This window comes from Heteronotia binoei, chromosome 2 (assembly GCF_032191835.1).
Source record: "Heteronotia binoei isolate CCM8104 ecotype False Entrance Well chromosome 2, APGP_CSIRO_Hbin_v1, whole genome shotgun sequence".
In the NCBI taxonomy this organism is placed as follows: Eukaryota; Metazoa; Chordata; class Lepidosauria; order Squamata; family Gekkonidae; genus Heteronotia; species Heteronotia binoei.
Window position 1 is genome coordinate 97,545,906 of NC_083224.1, and position 17,080 is coordinate 97,562,985.

Sequence of the window (17,080 nt, forward strand, 5' to 3'; positions counted from 1 at the left end):
TGTGAATTCTTCAAACAATGCAAATCATAGTGGCAACCAAAGAAATGAACTATAGTTATAGGTGCCAAAACTGGGTGACTTGGCAAAGAATTAAGAAAAAAAAATCACTGCAGTAGTGAATAGTGTGACAGCCTCAGAAGAAAAGTCTCAAAGTAGGGGAAAATTAATAAACTAGAGCCCCAGGAAGCCTGGATACAGATATCTACTAGGTTTGCACAGTAATCTATTTGATGCTTAGCATTCTGTAGTTTTATATTAACAAGATGACAAATGCACATCTGCCATCATTTCTGTTGTTACAGGATTTAAAGAATTCAGATATAAAAAACAACACTGGAATAACATAACCTGTCAAGTGCTAGAGTGCACCGGTATCATCTTACCTTGTTTATTTAAGGGTCGTTTCCTCACACAGACACAGATTCTATGTTCTTCAATCTTTCAAAACATAAATAGATACAGTAAGACCAGAAGTTCAAGGATCCACATCCTGTAGCCAGTGCATATGCTTAAAGCTCTTCCTTTAGCAAAAAGCATGAAAGTGTAACAGTATCACTTTATCACAGTGCAACACAGCAGAAAGGAGAGACAGTGAACAACTGCCCATGACTCAAATGTCACAATTCCTCATCTTTAGATTTTAAATTTTTATTAAGTTTCAGTATAAAGGGGAAGGAATGGTACAGGGATACAGAAGCAAAAAAGGGGGGGGGGAGTTGGGGGGAAAAACAATATGAAGAAAAAAAAGAGAAGCAGTAAATAAAGCTGTTACATTTCTATCTTCCAAACCTAATCTTAAAATCTTTCTTCCAGCAAGCCTTAGGTTTTAACCCAATCCAACCATTACATTCTATAGTCTTATTACGTTATTATATGTATTTTTACCACTATTTATAATGTAAATCTATACTATTCATCTTTAATGTCCACAAATGAGAAAAGCAAAGCAACCAATCACAAAATAGAACCCAGTAGCTTATTTTAGCCATATTAGGAATAAATACTAACTTTAACCACACTAACAATAATCATAAGGAGAGCAGATGAATATTTATTTATTTATTTATATTTTGATTTATATCCCGCCCTTCCCACCGAGGTGGCTCAGGGCGGCTTACAACATATAAAACTTACATAGGTTTGGCTTAAAAACAATTACATGGCAACAGTTAAAACAATAAATTAATAAAACATAGGACATAAAAACCAGCGGTCTGTCAGAATGCACTCTAGCTCCATCCAAAAATTCTCAGTGTCAATTACTTATAGGCCAGCCGGAAGAGGACTGTCTTGCAGGCCCTGCAGAACTGCCCTAGGTCCCGCAGGGCCCTCACCTCTTCTGGCAGCTGGTTCCACCAGTAAGGCGCCGTTACCGAGAAGGCCCGATCCCTGGTGGATTTCAGACGGGCCTCCTTTGGCCCAGGGATTACTAGCAGGTTTTGCGAACCTGATCTCAGTACTCTCTGGGGAACGTGTGGGGAGAGACGGTCCCTAAGGTAGGCAGGTCCTAGGCCATATAGGGCTTTAAAGGTAATGACCAGCACCTTGTACCGGACTCGGAATATTATTGGCAGCCAGTGCAGATCCCGAAGCCTCGGCCGAATGTGCTCCCATCTTGGGAGCCCTAATAACAGCCGGGCAGCGGCATTCTGCACCAACTGCAATTTCTGGGTTCGACACAAGGGCAGCCCCATGTAGAGGGCATTACAGTAGTCCAACCTCGAGGTGACCGTAGCATGAATCACCATTGCTAGGTCGTCGTGCTCCAGGAAAGGAGCCAGCTGCCTTGCCCGCCTAAGATGAAAAAATGCAGACTTGGCAGTGGCTACTATCTGACCCTCCATTGTCAGTGAAGGCTCCAATAGTACCCCCAGACTCTTGACCCTGTGTGCCGCTGTCAACGGCGCCCCGTCGAAGACTGGCAGGGGGATCTCCCCTCCCGGGCCACGACGACCCAAGCAAAGGACCTCTGTCTTCGCCGGATTCAGCTTCAGCCCAGCTTAAGCTACCTAGCCACTGCCTGTAACGCCCGGACCAAGTTTTCTGGGGCGCAGGCAGGCCGGCTGTCCATAAGTAGATAGAGCTGGGTGTCATCAGCATACTGATGACAACCCAACCCATACCTTCGGGCAATCTGGGCAAGGGGGCCCAGATAATCTCTTTATCCTTAACACTACCTTAATTGTTGCCAACAAAGAAAAAAGTTAAAATAAAAATAGCAAGGATCTAAAATAAAACCTAACAGATATTACTTTATCTGTTTCAATATCAATAGAATCTATTGCTAGAAAGAAAGAACAATGCAAAAAATAACCAAGAGCAGATCTTTAAAGTTTTTAAATTCCTGTGTTGTCTACCTTGTTATAAATTGACCTGAATTAATTGCTTATTTATTTGTCTAAAACTTTTGGGAGACTCATATTACTCTTATTTTTTTATTTTTTTATTTAGAATTTATTTAGAGTGTCTTAAAAAAACACTCAAATTTAATAACCAGTGACAATCTCATTTCCCATGCTTATTATTTTTACCCAAGTAAAAAATCATACAGTCTCTATAACACTCTCTCTATTAACTTGCTCCATCTAACTTTGTAAGAAACAAAATCCCAAAATAAAAAACCCACCTCCTTTCTCTCACTTATTTATCTCAACCATGGGGGAAAAAATCATATCTCTATAACCCACTCTCTGTTAAAATGACTAGTTTTAAAAATATGGAACCTATAAGTAAAAATAACAAATAAGAAAAAAGAAAAAAGCATTCAGATTCTAAAAATCTCACTTGCCATTTCAAAATCATATGTCTCTAAAAATCACACTTGTCATTTCCAGTCCGTTTCAAGGCCAGGCGCCAGTTCCCTTTTGTTAATTCCATGTTAACCAGTTACAAAAAAGAGCAACAGTTTATAATCCCTTCTTTTTAAAAGTTTTCCAAGACTTGATCTTCTTGAAGTAGTCAGTCCTTTAGCATGTATATCCACTTTATTAAACGCAATGGGATCTCCACACCATCATTTCCTCCTGCGCAAATTTTAATTAAGATTGATTTTCACCTCCTTTTGTAACTGTGCACAATGTCTCCATTTTGATTTTTTCCGACTCCTTTCCCATCGGATCTTTCTCCACCTCTCTCATCTCCATAGACATCACTTGATCTCTTCGTCATTCCACTCGTTTAGGTTTTTAGTTTCGCTGTGTTTTAAAACAAAGATTTCCATCTTGTCCCGTATTAACTCTGCTAGCAGACTGATTTCCTGCTTTAAGGAGGATATGGCAATCATAATATCTTTTGTATAAAGCGCTTCGGGTTGAATCGCCATTTTCTCCACAATGTAACTCAGTTTGATGATCAAAGTTAAAAAACCAACTCAAAGTCCCAGATAGTCTTTCTTTCTCAGTCTCCTCCAGTCATGACCTTTCCTCTTACAATTCAGTAATAATTATTTCAATTCCAATCAGATGTCAAAAACATTTCTCTTAAAAAATATAGCAGATTTTTGTTCAGACCGTATTAAAATAAAATAATGCTCTCATTATAGCTTCGTTAATTGTAAGCCAAATCCATTCAAATGTCCATGTTCAGTCCAATTTAAGTTATAAAAAGTTCTTAAGTTTGTTCTTTGTCTTTTTGAAGGCTTCCTTGGGGGGAAAGGGATATCCTCCTCTTTCCCTTTTTTGAACAGTCCAAATTGGCGTTATGACAGAAGATCCATTAATTAGTAGTAGTAAAAAGAACTTACTTGCACGATAGCATTTTGGTGATTAAGGTAGAAATATGATATAGTAGAAGCTTGTTAAAGAAGAAAAGCAGTCAGGCATTCATCTCTTACTGCTATCTTGGCGACCGCGTCGGTGGGGCATCGGGGCAAACAGGAGGAACAGGGATGACCGCCGCCATTTCCCTGGCTCCTATAGAGCCCCTTGCTGCTGGAAGAACCCTCCAGGATCTTCCTCGAGATACCACAGCTGTGGCACCCCCCTACCGCCTGGTTTGGGGGATCGCAGAGAGCGAGCTCCGCACACCCCACCGAGCTTGAGATGCCGGAACCCAGAAGTCGGACAATGTGACAATTCCTGAACAGAACAACATTGGCAGCTATGGACAGTTGAACTACGCCTTCAGATCAAACCTCTCCCAATACATCATTGTCCAGAATGCACCCCAATACCTCCATATTTACACCAGAATGGCCAAAACATTCAAAGTGCCCACAGGTTGGTCAACTGGATCCACCCCAAGTTAGGGGCCCAGAAGCACTAGCTGCAGAGAATACAATGGGAGCAGGCAGGCCAGAGACACACATAAGGGTGTTGGGCTCCCAGGGGTGAACATGGGAACAGTACGCAGGGTGAACCCCATGCCCAATCCACAGAGTTGTTGCTGTTCCAGCCACCAAAAAGACGTGAGGGTGCAACTGCTATTTCTGATGAGGCCAGTGGCACCTTATCATCAGGGACTTCCTCTCTCCATAAGCCCTGCAGGAAAGTCATCTCCCACAAAGAGTTCAGGAGTGGAAGCTCCAGGCTCTAGAACTGCCTCCATAAAAAGAGCCAGAGCACTTGAGAAGGAGGTAGGCTAAGAAGTGTCAGCCTGGAGGACAGGGGGCTCCTGAGTGACCAAACCCTGCCTTCGTGTTTCTTTCTCCCCACAATGAGGCTCCTTTCTTCCAAGGAGACAACATTAGAGCAAGGGTCCCCAAACCCCCAGTCCACAGACCACAACCAGTCCGCGACCTGTTAGCAACCAGGCCACACAGCCTCATGGCACTGCTCACCCGCAGCACCGCACAGCCTCGCTGCCACCCCCTGGCGGTGCCTCCCAGGCCCTTTAAGGCTGACACCACCACCACCCCCGCTGATCAGCTGATCGTCGGGGAAAACCTCAGGAGCAAGCGACCCACTGAAAAAGTGGCACTGCCCTTGCCTCCTCCTCAGGCGTTGGGGTCAGCCTTTAAAGGACCCAGTAGGTGCTTCACCACCCCTTCCCCGGCCTTAAAATGGTGAAAATGGAGGGGGGAGGAGGCACTGCAGGGGCCCCCCTTGAATTTGATGCCCCCACTCTGCTGGCCCTGGGGCTGCGGTGAGCGGGCCAGGTCTGGGGCCGGCCCCTGGTGCCAAAAAAGTTGGGGGCCACTGCATTAGAGGATACTGCAGTAGCAGAGGGAAGTCCTCTCATCATAATAACTGTCACATGCCATGCCCACCAAGCAATACTGAGGCTGCTCCACACAGGCAGGCAACGGCAAACCACCAATGAATGTCTCTTGCCATACGTCAGCTGAAACTTGACAGCAGAAAAAAGCTGTTACATACAACCAAGGACTAAGTATGAGAAATCACTAGCATAATAGCACAATCACACTTCTGCAAGTTAAAACAAATTAATGCAGATATATAATAACTAAATAAAGCAAGCAGATAGCATTGGGTGCACTTTTAGATATAATTCATGAAATGTTAATTGCTAACAAGCAATAGTACCATTTTTTAAAGCTGATCGCTTGTGAGTGATCCTTTGAACCTACATACTTTGATTCTCAGATTATAGAGTTAACATCAATTAGTTAAATATCTATAATGTAAATCTGCATTAATATTTTCAATACACCAATATTTTTTCAAAGCAATGTCTTTTGTGTGCAATCTTTGCACTTGTTCCTTTGGGATACACAGTAAATAGCAAACTGACTTAAAAAAGAAGTAGCACATTTTGAGTTCAGATTTTAATTTTCCTCCCTAGTAATTTACCTATTTATTGCTAGAAGTTTCTACTTGTCACTCAAAACATAGCTAGAAAATTCTCTAAAAATGGCACCTATTTGAAGGCATTTGAAATACCATAGCATATAATTAGTTAGTTCCAAGGATTACTTAAGGATTCAAGAATTACTTACAGGATCATTCATTGATATTGGCCGGCAGTCAATAGTGGCTCTATATTCCTTGACCATTCGTGCAAATTCCCAGTTTGGACAACTACTATCAAATTCCTGTAAAGTGAGACAGTAATTGTACCTGATATTGTAAGAACTGTCAAGGTAAGCTTTTTTGCTTTACAGCATGCAGCACCCTAATTATTATTATTAGTTTATTTCTATTCCGCCCCTTCCCCCTTTTGGGGGGCTCAGAGTGGAATACAACAAGTTAAAATAACAATAAAATCATAGTAAAAACACATTTAACATTCAGTAAGTGCAGTAAGTTAGTTCAGCAAGGTGGTATGAGCAAGATGGTATAGCTCCACAATGAGGCTGCGGGCATCCATCTATTAGATCGGTTGGCCTCCCTTTACGCCTTCATGGCCCACTGCATCACTATGCAGTGGGCCATGAAGGCATAAAGGGAGGCCAACCGATCTAATAGATGGATGCCCGCAGCCTCATTCAAAAACCTGGCAGAACAGCTCCATTTTACAGGCCCTACGAAAGGTCAGTAGGCCAGGTAGGGCCCAGATCTCCATTGGGAGCTGATTCCACCAGGTCGGGGCCAGGACCAAGAAAGTCCTGGCCCTGGTAGAGGCAAGATGGGCATCCCTTGGGCCGGGGATTATAAGAAGATCTTGGGAGATCGAACGAAGCGACCTCCAGGGCATATATGGAAGGAGACAGTCCTGTAGGTATGTTGGTCCCAGGCCACGTAAGTCAAAACTAACACCTTGAAATGGATCCGGTACTCTATAGGCAGCCAGTGCAGGCCGCGGAGCGCCGGCCGTATGCTCACCCATATAGGTGATGCAGTAAGCAGGCGAGCTGCCGCATTCTGCACCCGCTGCAGTTTCCGGATCAGTTCCAGGGGCAAGCCAGTGTAGAGCGAGTTACAGTAATCCAGCCTGGAAGTCACCAGTGCATGGATCACGGTAGCCAAATCTTGGGAGGATAGGTATGGTGCTAGCTGCCTTATCTGCCGTAGATGGAAGAAGGCAGACCACGCAGCTGTTGTGACCTGGACCTCCATGGAAAGGGAGGCATCCAAAATCACTCCCAAACTCTTTACCTGCTGGGCCGGTACCAAAGCGGCCCCAAACCAGGTCTGGGAGCTGGATGCACAAACCCACCCTCCCTCAATTCAGGTACAGGACCTCCGTCTTAGTTGTATTTAACTTCAGTCGACTCTGCTGTAGCCATCCAACCACAGCTCCTAATGCCTCCGACAGATGTTCAGAGGCAGAAGACTGTCTGCCGTCCATCAACAGATAGAGCTGGGTGTCATCAGAATATTGGTGACAACCCAGTCCAAAACCTCAGGCAATCTGAGCAATGGGGCGCATATAGATGTTAAGTAATGTAGGCAAGAGAATAGCTCCCTGAGGCACTCCACATATAAGTGGGTGCCACAGGGAAGCCTGCTCACCAAGCATCACCCTTTGTCCCTGTCCCCGGAGGAAGGAAGAAAACCATTGAAAGGCCACCCCCTGCACCCCAGCAACGGCAAGGCGGTGGGCCAAAAGGTGATAGTTGACCATGTCAAATGCTGCTGATAAGTCAAAAAGAATCAGCAACACTGACCCGCCTTGGTCCAGTTGCCTTCTTAGGTCGTCTATGAGGGCGACTAGTACTGTATCATGGCCTGGGCGGAAGCCAGACTGGAATGGGTCCAGAGTGGATGTTTCATCCAGGAAAACCTGCAGCTGCTCCGCTATCGCTTTCTCAACTACCTCTCCCAGAAACGGCAAGTTAGAAACTGGGCGGTAGTTAGCGAGCACACTAGGGTCGAGCAAAGGTTTTTTCAAAAGCGGGCGAATTACAGCCTCTTTTAGCATCTCTGGGAACATCCCACATGTGAGGGACAGATTAACAATATCACCCAGAGAGTCCCTAATACCATCCTGGCAAGCCTTCACGAGCCAGGATAGACAGGGATCCAGAGGGCAGGTGGTAGATTTCACTGCATCTAGGATCCTGTCTACATCCTCTAATGTGAGTCGACTGAAGCAGTCCAATGTTGGACCATCCGACGGCCAAGGGGCTTCCAGTTCACATACTGTATCAACCGTGGCTGGGAGGTCCTGGTGGAGAGTCAAGATTTTATCTGCAAAATATGTTGCAAAAGCCTCAGAGCTGATATCCAATTCTCTATCTTTTTGATTGCTTGATGGCAAAGTTAGCCATTATTTAGAACAAAATTGTTCTAAATAATTGGGCCTGGGCGTGACTTTGCAGACTCTATGGAGGCCGCATAGAAAATTTTCTTAGCGGCCTTCACAGCCTTCTCATAGACTCATAAGCGTTCTATAAGAGGTTCTGGACTCTTCATCACAAGCACGCCACCACACTCTCTCTAACCATCTAAGCTGCTGTTTCATCCTCAGCAGGTCCAAGGAATACCAGGGAGCTGCTTTGGTACGGCAGCAAAGAGGGCTCAGGGGGCGATGTCGTCGATGGCAGCGGAGAGTCGGGAATACCAGTCCTCCACAAGCTCATATAGAATCATATTGCTGGAAGGGACCTCTAGGGTCATCTAGTCCAACCCCCTGCACAATGCAGGAAACACACAAATACCTCCCCCTATATTCACAGGATTTTCATTGCTGTCAGATGCCCGTCTAGCCTCTGTTTAAAAACCTTCAAGGAAGGAGAGCCCACCACCTCTCAAGGAAGCCTGTTCCACTGAGGAATCGCTCTAACAATCAGGAAGTTCTTCCTAATGTTGATCTGCAAACTCTTTTGATTTAATTTCAATCCATTGGTTCTGGTCCTACCTTCCGGGGCCACAGAAAACAATTCCACACCATCCTCTATATGACAGCCCTTCAAATACTTGAAGATGGTGATCATATCACCTCTCAGACACCTCCTCTCCAGGCTAAACATTCCCAGCTCCTTCAACCTTTCCTCATAGGACTTGATCTCCAGACCCCTCACCATCTTCGTCGCCCTCCTCTGGACCCGTTCCAGCTTGTCTATATCCTTCTTAAAATGTGGTGCCCAAAACTGAACACAATACTCCAGGTGAGGTCTTACCACAGCAGAGTAAAGTGATACCATCACATCACGTGATCTGGACACTATACTTCTGTTGATACAGCCCAAAACTGCATTTGCCTTTTTCACCACCGCATCACACTGTTGACTCATGTTCAACGTTTTATCCACTAAGACCCCTAGATCCTTTTTGCACATACTACTGCTAAGACAAGTCTCACCCATCCTATAACTATGCATTGGATTTTTCCTACCTAAATGTAGAACTTTACATTTATCCCTATTAAAATTCATTTTATTGATTTTAGCCCAGTTTTCCAGCCTGTCAAGGTCATCCTGTATCCTGTTTCTGTCTTCTTCTGTGTTTGCAACCCCTTCCAATTTAGTATCAACTGCAAATTTAATAAGCATTCCCTCTATTCCTTCATCCAAATCATTGATAAAGATATTGAACAAAACAGGTCCCAGGACAGATCCCTGAGGCACTCCACTTGTCATTCCTCTCCAAAGGAATGAGGAACCATTCACAAGCACTCTTTGGGTGCGATCTGTCAACCAGTTATAGATCCACCTAACGGTAACAGGATCCAAACCACATTTTACCAACTTGTCAACAAGGATAGTATGTGGAACTTTATCAAAAGCCCTTACTGAAATCAAGATAAACGATGTCAACAGCATTCCCCTGATCCAGCAAGGTAGTCACTTTCTCAAAAAAAGAGATCAGGTTAGTCTGACATGACTTGTTCAACGACCCACCAGGGGGCATCGGATCCTGCAGGGCCTCTTGGAACCACTGTGGGTCCATTTGGCTCCATGGGTGAGCATAAATCTGCTCGCCGCCTAAATAGGGTGGAAGCTGCAGGTCCAGCTGGACTTTCAAGGCATAATGGTCTGACCATGGAACAGCATTTGCCGCCATCAGATCCACTGATATCCCTGCCCCGAAGATCAAATCTAGCATGTGACCGGCCCAGTGTGTGGAAACTGAAACAAATTGGTTGAGTCCCAGCGTTTCCATGGATGACACCAGGTCCTGTGCCTGCAAGGATGCTGCGTCATCAACATGGACATTGAAATCCCCCAAAATTAGAAGTCTGGGGAAGTCCAATGCCCAGGTGGACACTGCGTCCAGCAAGGCAGGCAGGCTCTCCGGTAGTGTGTTAGGTGGTCAGTACACCACCCAGATCGCCAAACTCTCCTCAGTTTCCCACACCAGGCCGGTACACTCTATGCCTGCGATGTTCGGGTCAGGGAGTGCCCTGAAAGAAAAGAAGTCTTGAATGAGCACTGCACCTCCCCGCCCCCACCCCGCCCATGGGTCTTTTAGGGGGAAAAGAAAAAAACCAAAGTATTTCTGCTATGCATTTATTCCACTGTTATTAAAGCTGTGACATCAAGGCCAAATTCATGTATTTCTAGCACTTCAACTTTTGTGACTTCACAATGCTCCATTAGGCTAGAAGGCAAAACTATGAAGTTGTATTTAGACTGGGGGAAAGTGAGCATGCTCCAACTAGTGCCAGCCCAGTACGTTGCCCTGGTTGTAGTCCTCAGCTTTTTAAAAATCCTGTCTTCTTTATTATGTTAATTAGGCTGATTAGGAGCTTCTCAAATAGCTAACTATAGCCTGGATGTAGCAAAAGGGTTTTTCATAAATAAGAGGGCACACATCTGGAATATAAAATTTTATAATCAATGCATCTAATTTAGTTTGCTTTCTCAAATTAATTCCAAGAAGATAAAACTGTTAGCACAACATAAATTGGATGTAAGTTTCTGCAATGTAAATGAGTTTACATAAACAGATTTTACTACATTTTCCTTGCCCCAGCAGCCTTCAGTGCCCCACAAGGTACTGCTGAGGGCACCCTCAAAAGCAATATGTCACTTGGCAACTCTGGGGTGGGGGGAGACAGTAAGAAAGGAGAGTCACTTGAATTTTTACTCATGTACACGCATAACTGGGGCGTGTTTGGATTCATACAGCAAAAACTAATGCAGGAGTGTCCTCAGGAGGGTGAAATCTGGCCAGTTCCCCTTCTTGTTATGACCACTTGCCATATTTTATGGAAGGTCCCCCCAACCCTCAGCAGAGAAGAAGAATGAAGATTGCAGATTTATACCTCGCCCTTCTCTCTGAATCAGAGACTCAGAGCAGCTTACAATCTCCTATATCTTCCCCCCACACAACAGACACCCTGTGAGGTGGGCAGGGCTGAGAGGGCTCTCACAGCAGCTGCCCTTTCAAGGGAAACTCCTGGGATAGCCATGGCTAACCCAAGGCATTCCAGCAGCTGCAAGTGGAGGAGTGGGGAATCAAACCCGGTTCTCCCAGATAAGAGTCCGTAGACTTAACCATTACACCAAACTGGCTCTCTTTTGGAATCTTTGGCGTGTACAATAGAAATATTAAAATTACTTTCACAGATTTGCTGCTTTAGCAGAAGTTTGGGATCAATCTTTTGTATGTAGCTTATTTTATTCAAATAAAACAGAGCACATAAATATGCACATTTTGCATGCCACCTGAGATGCTTATTGCATTTGGGACTGTACAGGACATTATGCAGAAGGTGTTCACTAAAGAAGGCACTAGTGTTTTATCAATGCATTACCTGTGCGCGTTTGCTTCTTATTTCAGAAAACTGTGCTCTTTTCTCTTCCCGCCTGCTTTTCATTTTTTCCATCTCTTTCACAACGTTTGATTTCCTCCGGGCTAGGGAAAGCAAGAGTGTGCTGCTACTAGTAGAGAAATGCCACAGGCTACATATATAGGTAGCTCTTTTACCCACAAGCCTACCAGGGAAGGAAGTGTGACCATTCAGATAATTCCAAGAGGATGGATATTCAAGTTCAAGATATCTGAAGTCACCTATTTCAAGCCGGAAGACATGTAAGTGTACAAAAAGTGTATGAAAGCTGGCTACTTGGAAGTGAGCAAAAGTGCACTCTGCTTACATTTTTAAGTCTGCTTCGTATGCTCCAGAGGTGACTTTATTACTCAAGCCTATTTGCAGTACTGAGCCCAACTCAACTTAAGCTTTAATTCACATCTTTCATTAAGATCATCAGAAATATGAAAATGACTTTACAGAAAGCTCTGTCAAACTAAACAGTTTCTCCAAGCTGGCAGAATTCCATATTACAAAGCCATGATTGAATCTTTTGATTACTGTTTTCACAGGTGAACATAATATACATAGCACAATAAGGAGAGAGAGTCTACAACTATTAAAGAAACAGGAAATGTGTCATTATATTTTTAAAAAGACATAAAATAAAGCTGTCAGTCTTCTACCTTGACTTGCAGAAGAAACAATTCTGAATGACTGTGGAGGTTCTTCTAAGAATTCACTACCATTTGGATGGGCATTAGAACTGGCTCTAGTACTACGAGATCGCACGACTGTTGAGACAGGAATCCAGAGATTAATATCAGTACCCAGGTAACAAAAGGAAAAACAAGATGGTCTGCAGTGCATAAGTCAGAAAAGAGAAATATCAGCCCATGAAGGGGCTTTTACTATTAGACAATACAAGAAGCAGGTAAATGGTTTATTTTTAAAGCAAGTCCAGATCAGAAATGTAAAAATTTGTTGAATTAGGTAGAATGACTGACTAATCCACAGCCATTCCTGTAGAAACGTTATTAGCCAAGTAATACAAATAGATAAGCTGTATTACTTCAGCATCCTGAGTTTATGACAGCAGCAACTGAACCCAAAATTCAATGAAGTGATTATGGTACCAGGAAATAACAATCCACTTTGCAATCATTATTGCTACTGCTCCAGCATTCAAGACATCCCACTGCAAGTAGTGGAAGCATGGAACTGGATTGTTTAGAACTGCATTTTAGAGTTAAGTTGATGCAGAAACATCAGTCACTTCCAGATTGCTAAGGATCCACCTTTTGAAAATGAAAACATAAAAGATACTTTTAATGCTCTGATGAATACAAAATCCTGCCTCTTATGATCACTTAAACAATACAGATTCAGAGTCATGCTTTAACAAACAACTCACCAGGAAGAGCAGAACGGCTTCGTGTTGGTACAGAAGCAGAGGACTCCACCTCCATTTCATTTTCCAAAGGGCTCTTATGGGATTCTGCTATCACAGACATCTTACTAGGTTGGAGCCGCAATGCTAAGGAAACAAGGCAGGAAAATACCAACTGGCACTTAGCATGCAACAAAGTTTACTTGAAAACATGCATATTATTTTTAGTGGACCAAGCAGTGTACAGATCAGGATAAACACCCATTTCTGAAAGAAATTGAGGTAAGAGACAGAATTGATGATTAATGTGGCAAAACCCAGTCTAAAAGTCTGAATCCATACCAAAATACAAGATTATAAAATTAAAAAACCACACATTTCATAATTAAAATCCACATATCTCAAATAGCCCCATCAAATGCCAGAGAAACAGCAAAGAATGCTACATACAGACTTTGGATGTTGAACATACCTAATTACCTGATGTTAGGAATGAAATATTAAGCTTTAAAAACTAGCCTATTTGTCTGCAATGATGCAAAACCTGGTCCCATTCTCCAGTTTATCCATCATCGTTAACTGTTTTAAACGTGAGATAATATCTACCTTTTTAAAAAGTTAACTCCAAATAGCTTCCTGATCTTTGAAGATGGAGTAGCCACTTAGATATCTGGGTTTTTTTTAAAAAACTGAATTGCAATTACTATGTGTGTTCATTTTTTTGTTACAAGCAGAAGGACCCCCAAAGACTTTTTGGGGCATCTCATTTTCTCCTACCCCACATTTCCTTCTTTCCTTTCCATCAAAGTCCCCACAACATCTCCCCTTTTTCTGCTTTCTTCTCTCCTGCTGAAACACCAGCAAGCCTACCTTTATCTGCTCCCTGCTTTCAACTTTTCCTCCTGTCCTCCTGACAGCCTCTACCCATGCAACCTATAGCCCAGTTACATGGTGCTGGAAACAGTGGGGAACCCACAAGGACTTGCTATGAGAATTTCATTTCCTCCTATGTTCTCTTCCATGCACTATTTCCCTCCCCTTGGCAACCCCTAAATCCTCAACTTTCCCTGCTTCCTTCTCTTCACCAGTCGACTGACTTTATATCTGCCTCTCATCTTCAGCTAAATGTATTAATTCATTTATAACTTGTCTTTCTCCACAACAGGAACCCAAAGAAGTTCACATCATTCTCCTCTCCTATATTGTATTCTCACAACAGGTAGGTTAGACTGAGATTGTGACCAGCACAAGGTCACCCAGTGAGCTGCTATGGTAGAGTGATGATTTATACCGGGTTTCCCAGATCCTAATCTGAAACTCTAACTACTATACTACACTGGCTTTCAAGGGATGGCTGCTGTTAAACAGTAGCAAGCAGCCAGGAGTGAATGAGTTATGCAAGTCACATGGAAGTCACCTGGTGGTTGCTGCAGGACTTGACCAAAATGAGCCCTTTCTCAAAGGACAAAGCAGGCCTGGAAACAGCACTGCCCATCCCCTTGCCTTTTACTGACGGAAACCAAGGCTTGAAAGCTAGCACTGTGTGGTTGCCTAGCAGGGAGGACATTTGTTTCTTAAAGCTACAGATGTTGTTTCTATTATTTGGGGGAAGGAGTTTATTCCTCAAAGTATTTTTTTGGATTTCTTATTTTTTTCTGCAAACCTGGGTGATTTTTCAGGTTTGTCAAAAGACCCATATTTTCTGTTCATGGCTCCATTCTCTAGATTTAAGTATCCACAGATCTGGCTACATGGAGAATTATAATTATGGTCAAGAATTATTATGATCAATATTTGCTTATTTCCATGGGGGGGGGGAGCCCTTTCACCGAATTACATCCAATTGTTATGAAATTCTCCGAGATTTGACCCTTTCTCCAAGAGATCCTCCCCTCCCTGCCAAATTTCAGGCAGGCAGGAAGAAGCATTGCCATTTTATACTCAATTGCAATTTTTGTTTACAGAGCCCAAACCTGGAGAGATGCTTGTGAATTTACCTATATAAAGAAATTAACAAAAGCAGGAAAATTCTGTTGTGATACAGAGCTTCTGGATCTCTTATTTTAAGAGTTCTAGCCTTCACAAATGCTCACAGATTAAATCAGACAAACTCCTGAATGCTTTACTACCATTTGTGCCTTATGGATTAATGAACAAGTATGTTAGAATTTTACATGCACCATATATATAATGCATTTATACCCACACTTTAAGTTCACAAGATGGTGCCATGGCACTCTTATTGCCACAGATACACCTAGCTCCAAGATCACATGGTTGTGAAGAAAGACGCCTAACAAAGAGGATATAACAGACCTGATTGTGGTTAAGAGAGCCACCATGGTGTAGTGATTAAGAATGGCAAACTCTAATCTGGAGAACTGGGTTTGATTCCCCACTCCTCCACATGAAGCCTACTGGGTGACCTTGGATGTCATTGTTCTCTCATAAATTTCTCAGCCCCACCTACCTTACAAGGTGCCTGTTGTGGGGGCAGAAAGGGAAGGCAATTGTAAGCCACTATGAAACTCCTTAGGGTACAGAAAAGTGGGGTATAAACCCAGCTCTTCTTCTACTCTTCTTCTTTATATTGTCTAAGTCAATGTGGTGCCTGTGAGTGCCATGGTACTCACTGACACCTTCCTTGGCACCCACCAAGTGTTTTTAGAAAGCAGGCAGGGTAGGGCTTTTGCCCAGCAAGGCTTCTGACTAGCCTCTGGAAATCTGTGCAGATTTTTTTAAAATGTTGTTTTGATAGCAGTTGGCACCACAGCAAAAGAATCATCACTGTGTGACTGAAGGTAAGCTGCAGAAGACAGAATGCCACAGGTGCCCACAGGCTCAACTATGGTGGAGATCGTTGTCCTAAGTTAAAAATGGAAATGGCAAATTAGAATGAAAATAGGAAAGTGAAAGTAGATATATACAGAAGAACCAGAAAACACAGGATTATTAGGATTCCCATGCCTTATGAACCCAATTAACCTCCAGACATTGGCACTACTTCAAATGAAAAAGTCCACTATACAGTCACAGAACAAACAGCTATAGCAGCTGAAGTAATTTTTACCTTCTCTTGGAGCAGGAATTTTTGAGATTGTTGCCCTGCGAGTTTGTCGCTGAGATATAAAAAAAAAGAGGTCCAGTTAGGTGAACAGTAGCAACAATACACACCACATTTTGTCCAGGAGTCATTTGGCCTATCAGTGGAAAAACCATTTCTACAATGTGGACAAAAACAAAAGTTCCCTGGATTCCAAAGGCAGTCAAGAATTCTTCTTTTGTACTATATTAATAATAATAATATTTTATTTATATCCCGCCCTCCCATAAGAACATAAGAGAGGCCATGTTGGATCAGGCCAACGGCCCATCCAGTCCAACACTCTGTGTCACACAGTGGCAAAAAATTTTATATATACACTCACACTGTGGCTAATAGCCACTGATGGACCTGTGCTCCATATTTTTATCTAAACCCATCTTGAAGGTGGCTATATTTGTGGCTACCACCACCTCCTGTGGCAGTGAATTCCACATGTTAATCACCCTTTGGGTGAAGAAGTACTTCTTTTTATCCGTTTTAACCTGTCTGCTCAGCAATTTCATCGAATGCCCACGAGTTTTTGTATAGTGAGAAAGGGAGAAAAGGACTTCTTTCTCTACTTTCTCCATCCCATGCATTATCTTGTAAACCTCTATCATGTCACCCCGCAGTCGACGTTTCTCCAAGCTAAAGAGTCCCAAGTGTTTCAACCTTTCTTCATAGGGAAAGTGCTCCAGCCCTTTAATCATTCTAGTTGCCCTTCTTTGGACTTTCTCCAATGCTATATCTTTTTTGAGGTGCGGCGACCAGAACTGCACACAGTACTCCAAATGAGACTGCACCATCGATTTATACAGGGGCATTATGATACTGGCTGATTTGTTTTCAATTCCCTTCCTAATAATTCCCAGCATGGCGTTGGCCTTCGAGCCTTCCCCGCCGAAGGAGGCTCAGGGCGGCTCACAACATGTAAAACTTACAATATAAAACATTTTCCAAAACAATATATGTAATTTACTAATTAAAACCATATAATTATAATATTAAAAACATACACTTACAATAAGAATTAACATTTTTCAGTGCTATACTCTAGATGTTCTCCT

At 43.1% G+C, this 17,080-nt stretch overlaps 1 protein-coding gene across 2 annotated transcripts in view; it reads right to left on the minus strand.

The window, feature by feature from the left end:
• Positions 1–17,080, minus strand: part of KIF2C (kinesin family member 2C) — a 63,066-nt gene that overhangs the window by 37,407 nt on the left and 8,579 nt on the right. For both annotated transcript variants that reach the window (XM_060231694.1, XM_060231693.1), the window contains exons 4-9: positions 15,999–16,047; positions 12,953–13,075; positions 12,225–12,332; positions 11,542–11,642; positions 5,897–5,992; positions 384–438 (exon numbers count right to left, since the gene is read on the minus strand). In XM_060231694.1, coding sequence (XP_060087677.1) covers positions 384–438; positions 5,897–5,992; positions 11,542–11,642; positions 12,225–12,332; positions 12,953–13,075; positions 15,999–16,047 — 532 coding nt within the window. The remainder of the gene's footprint in view (positions 1–383; positions 439–5,896; positions 5,993–11,541; positions 11,643–12,224; positions 12,333–12,952; positions 13,076–15,998; positions 16,048–17,080) is intronic.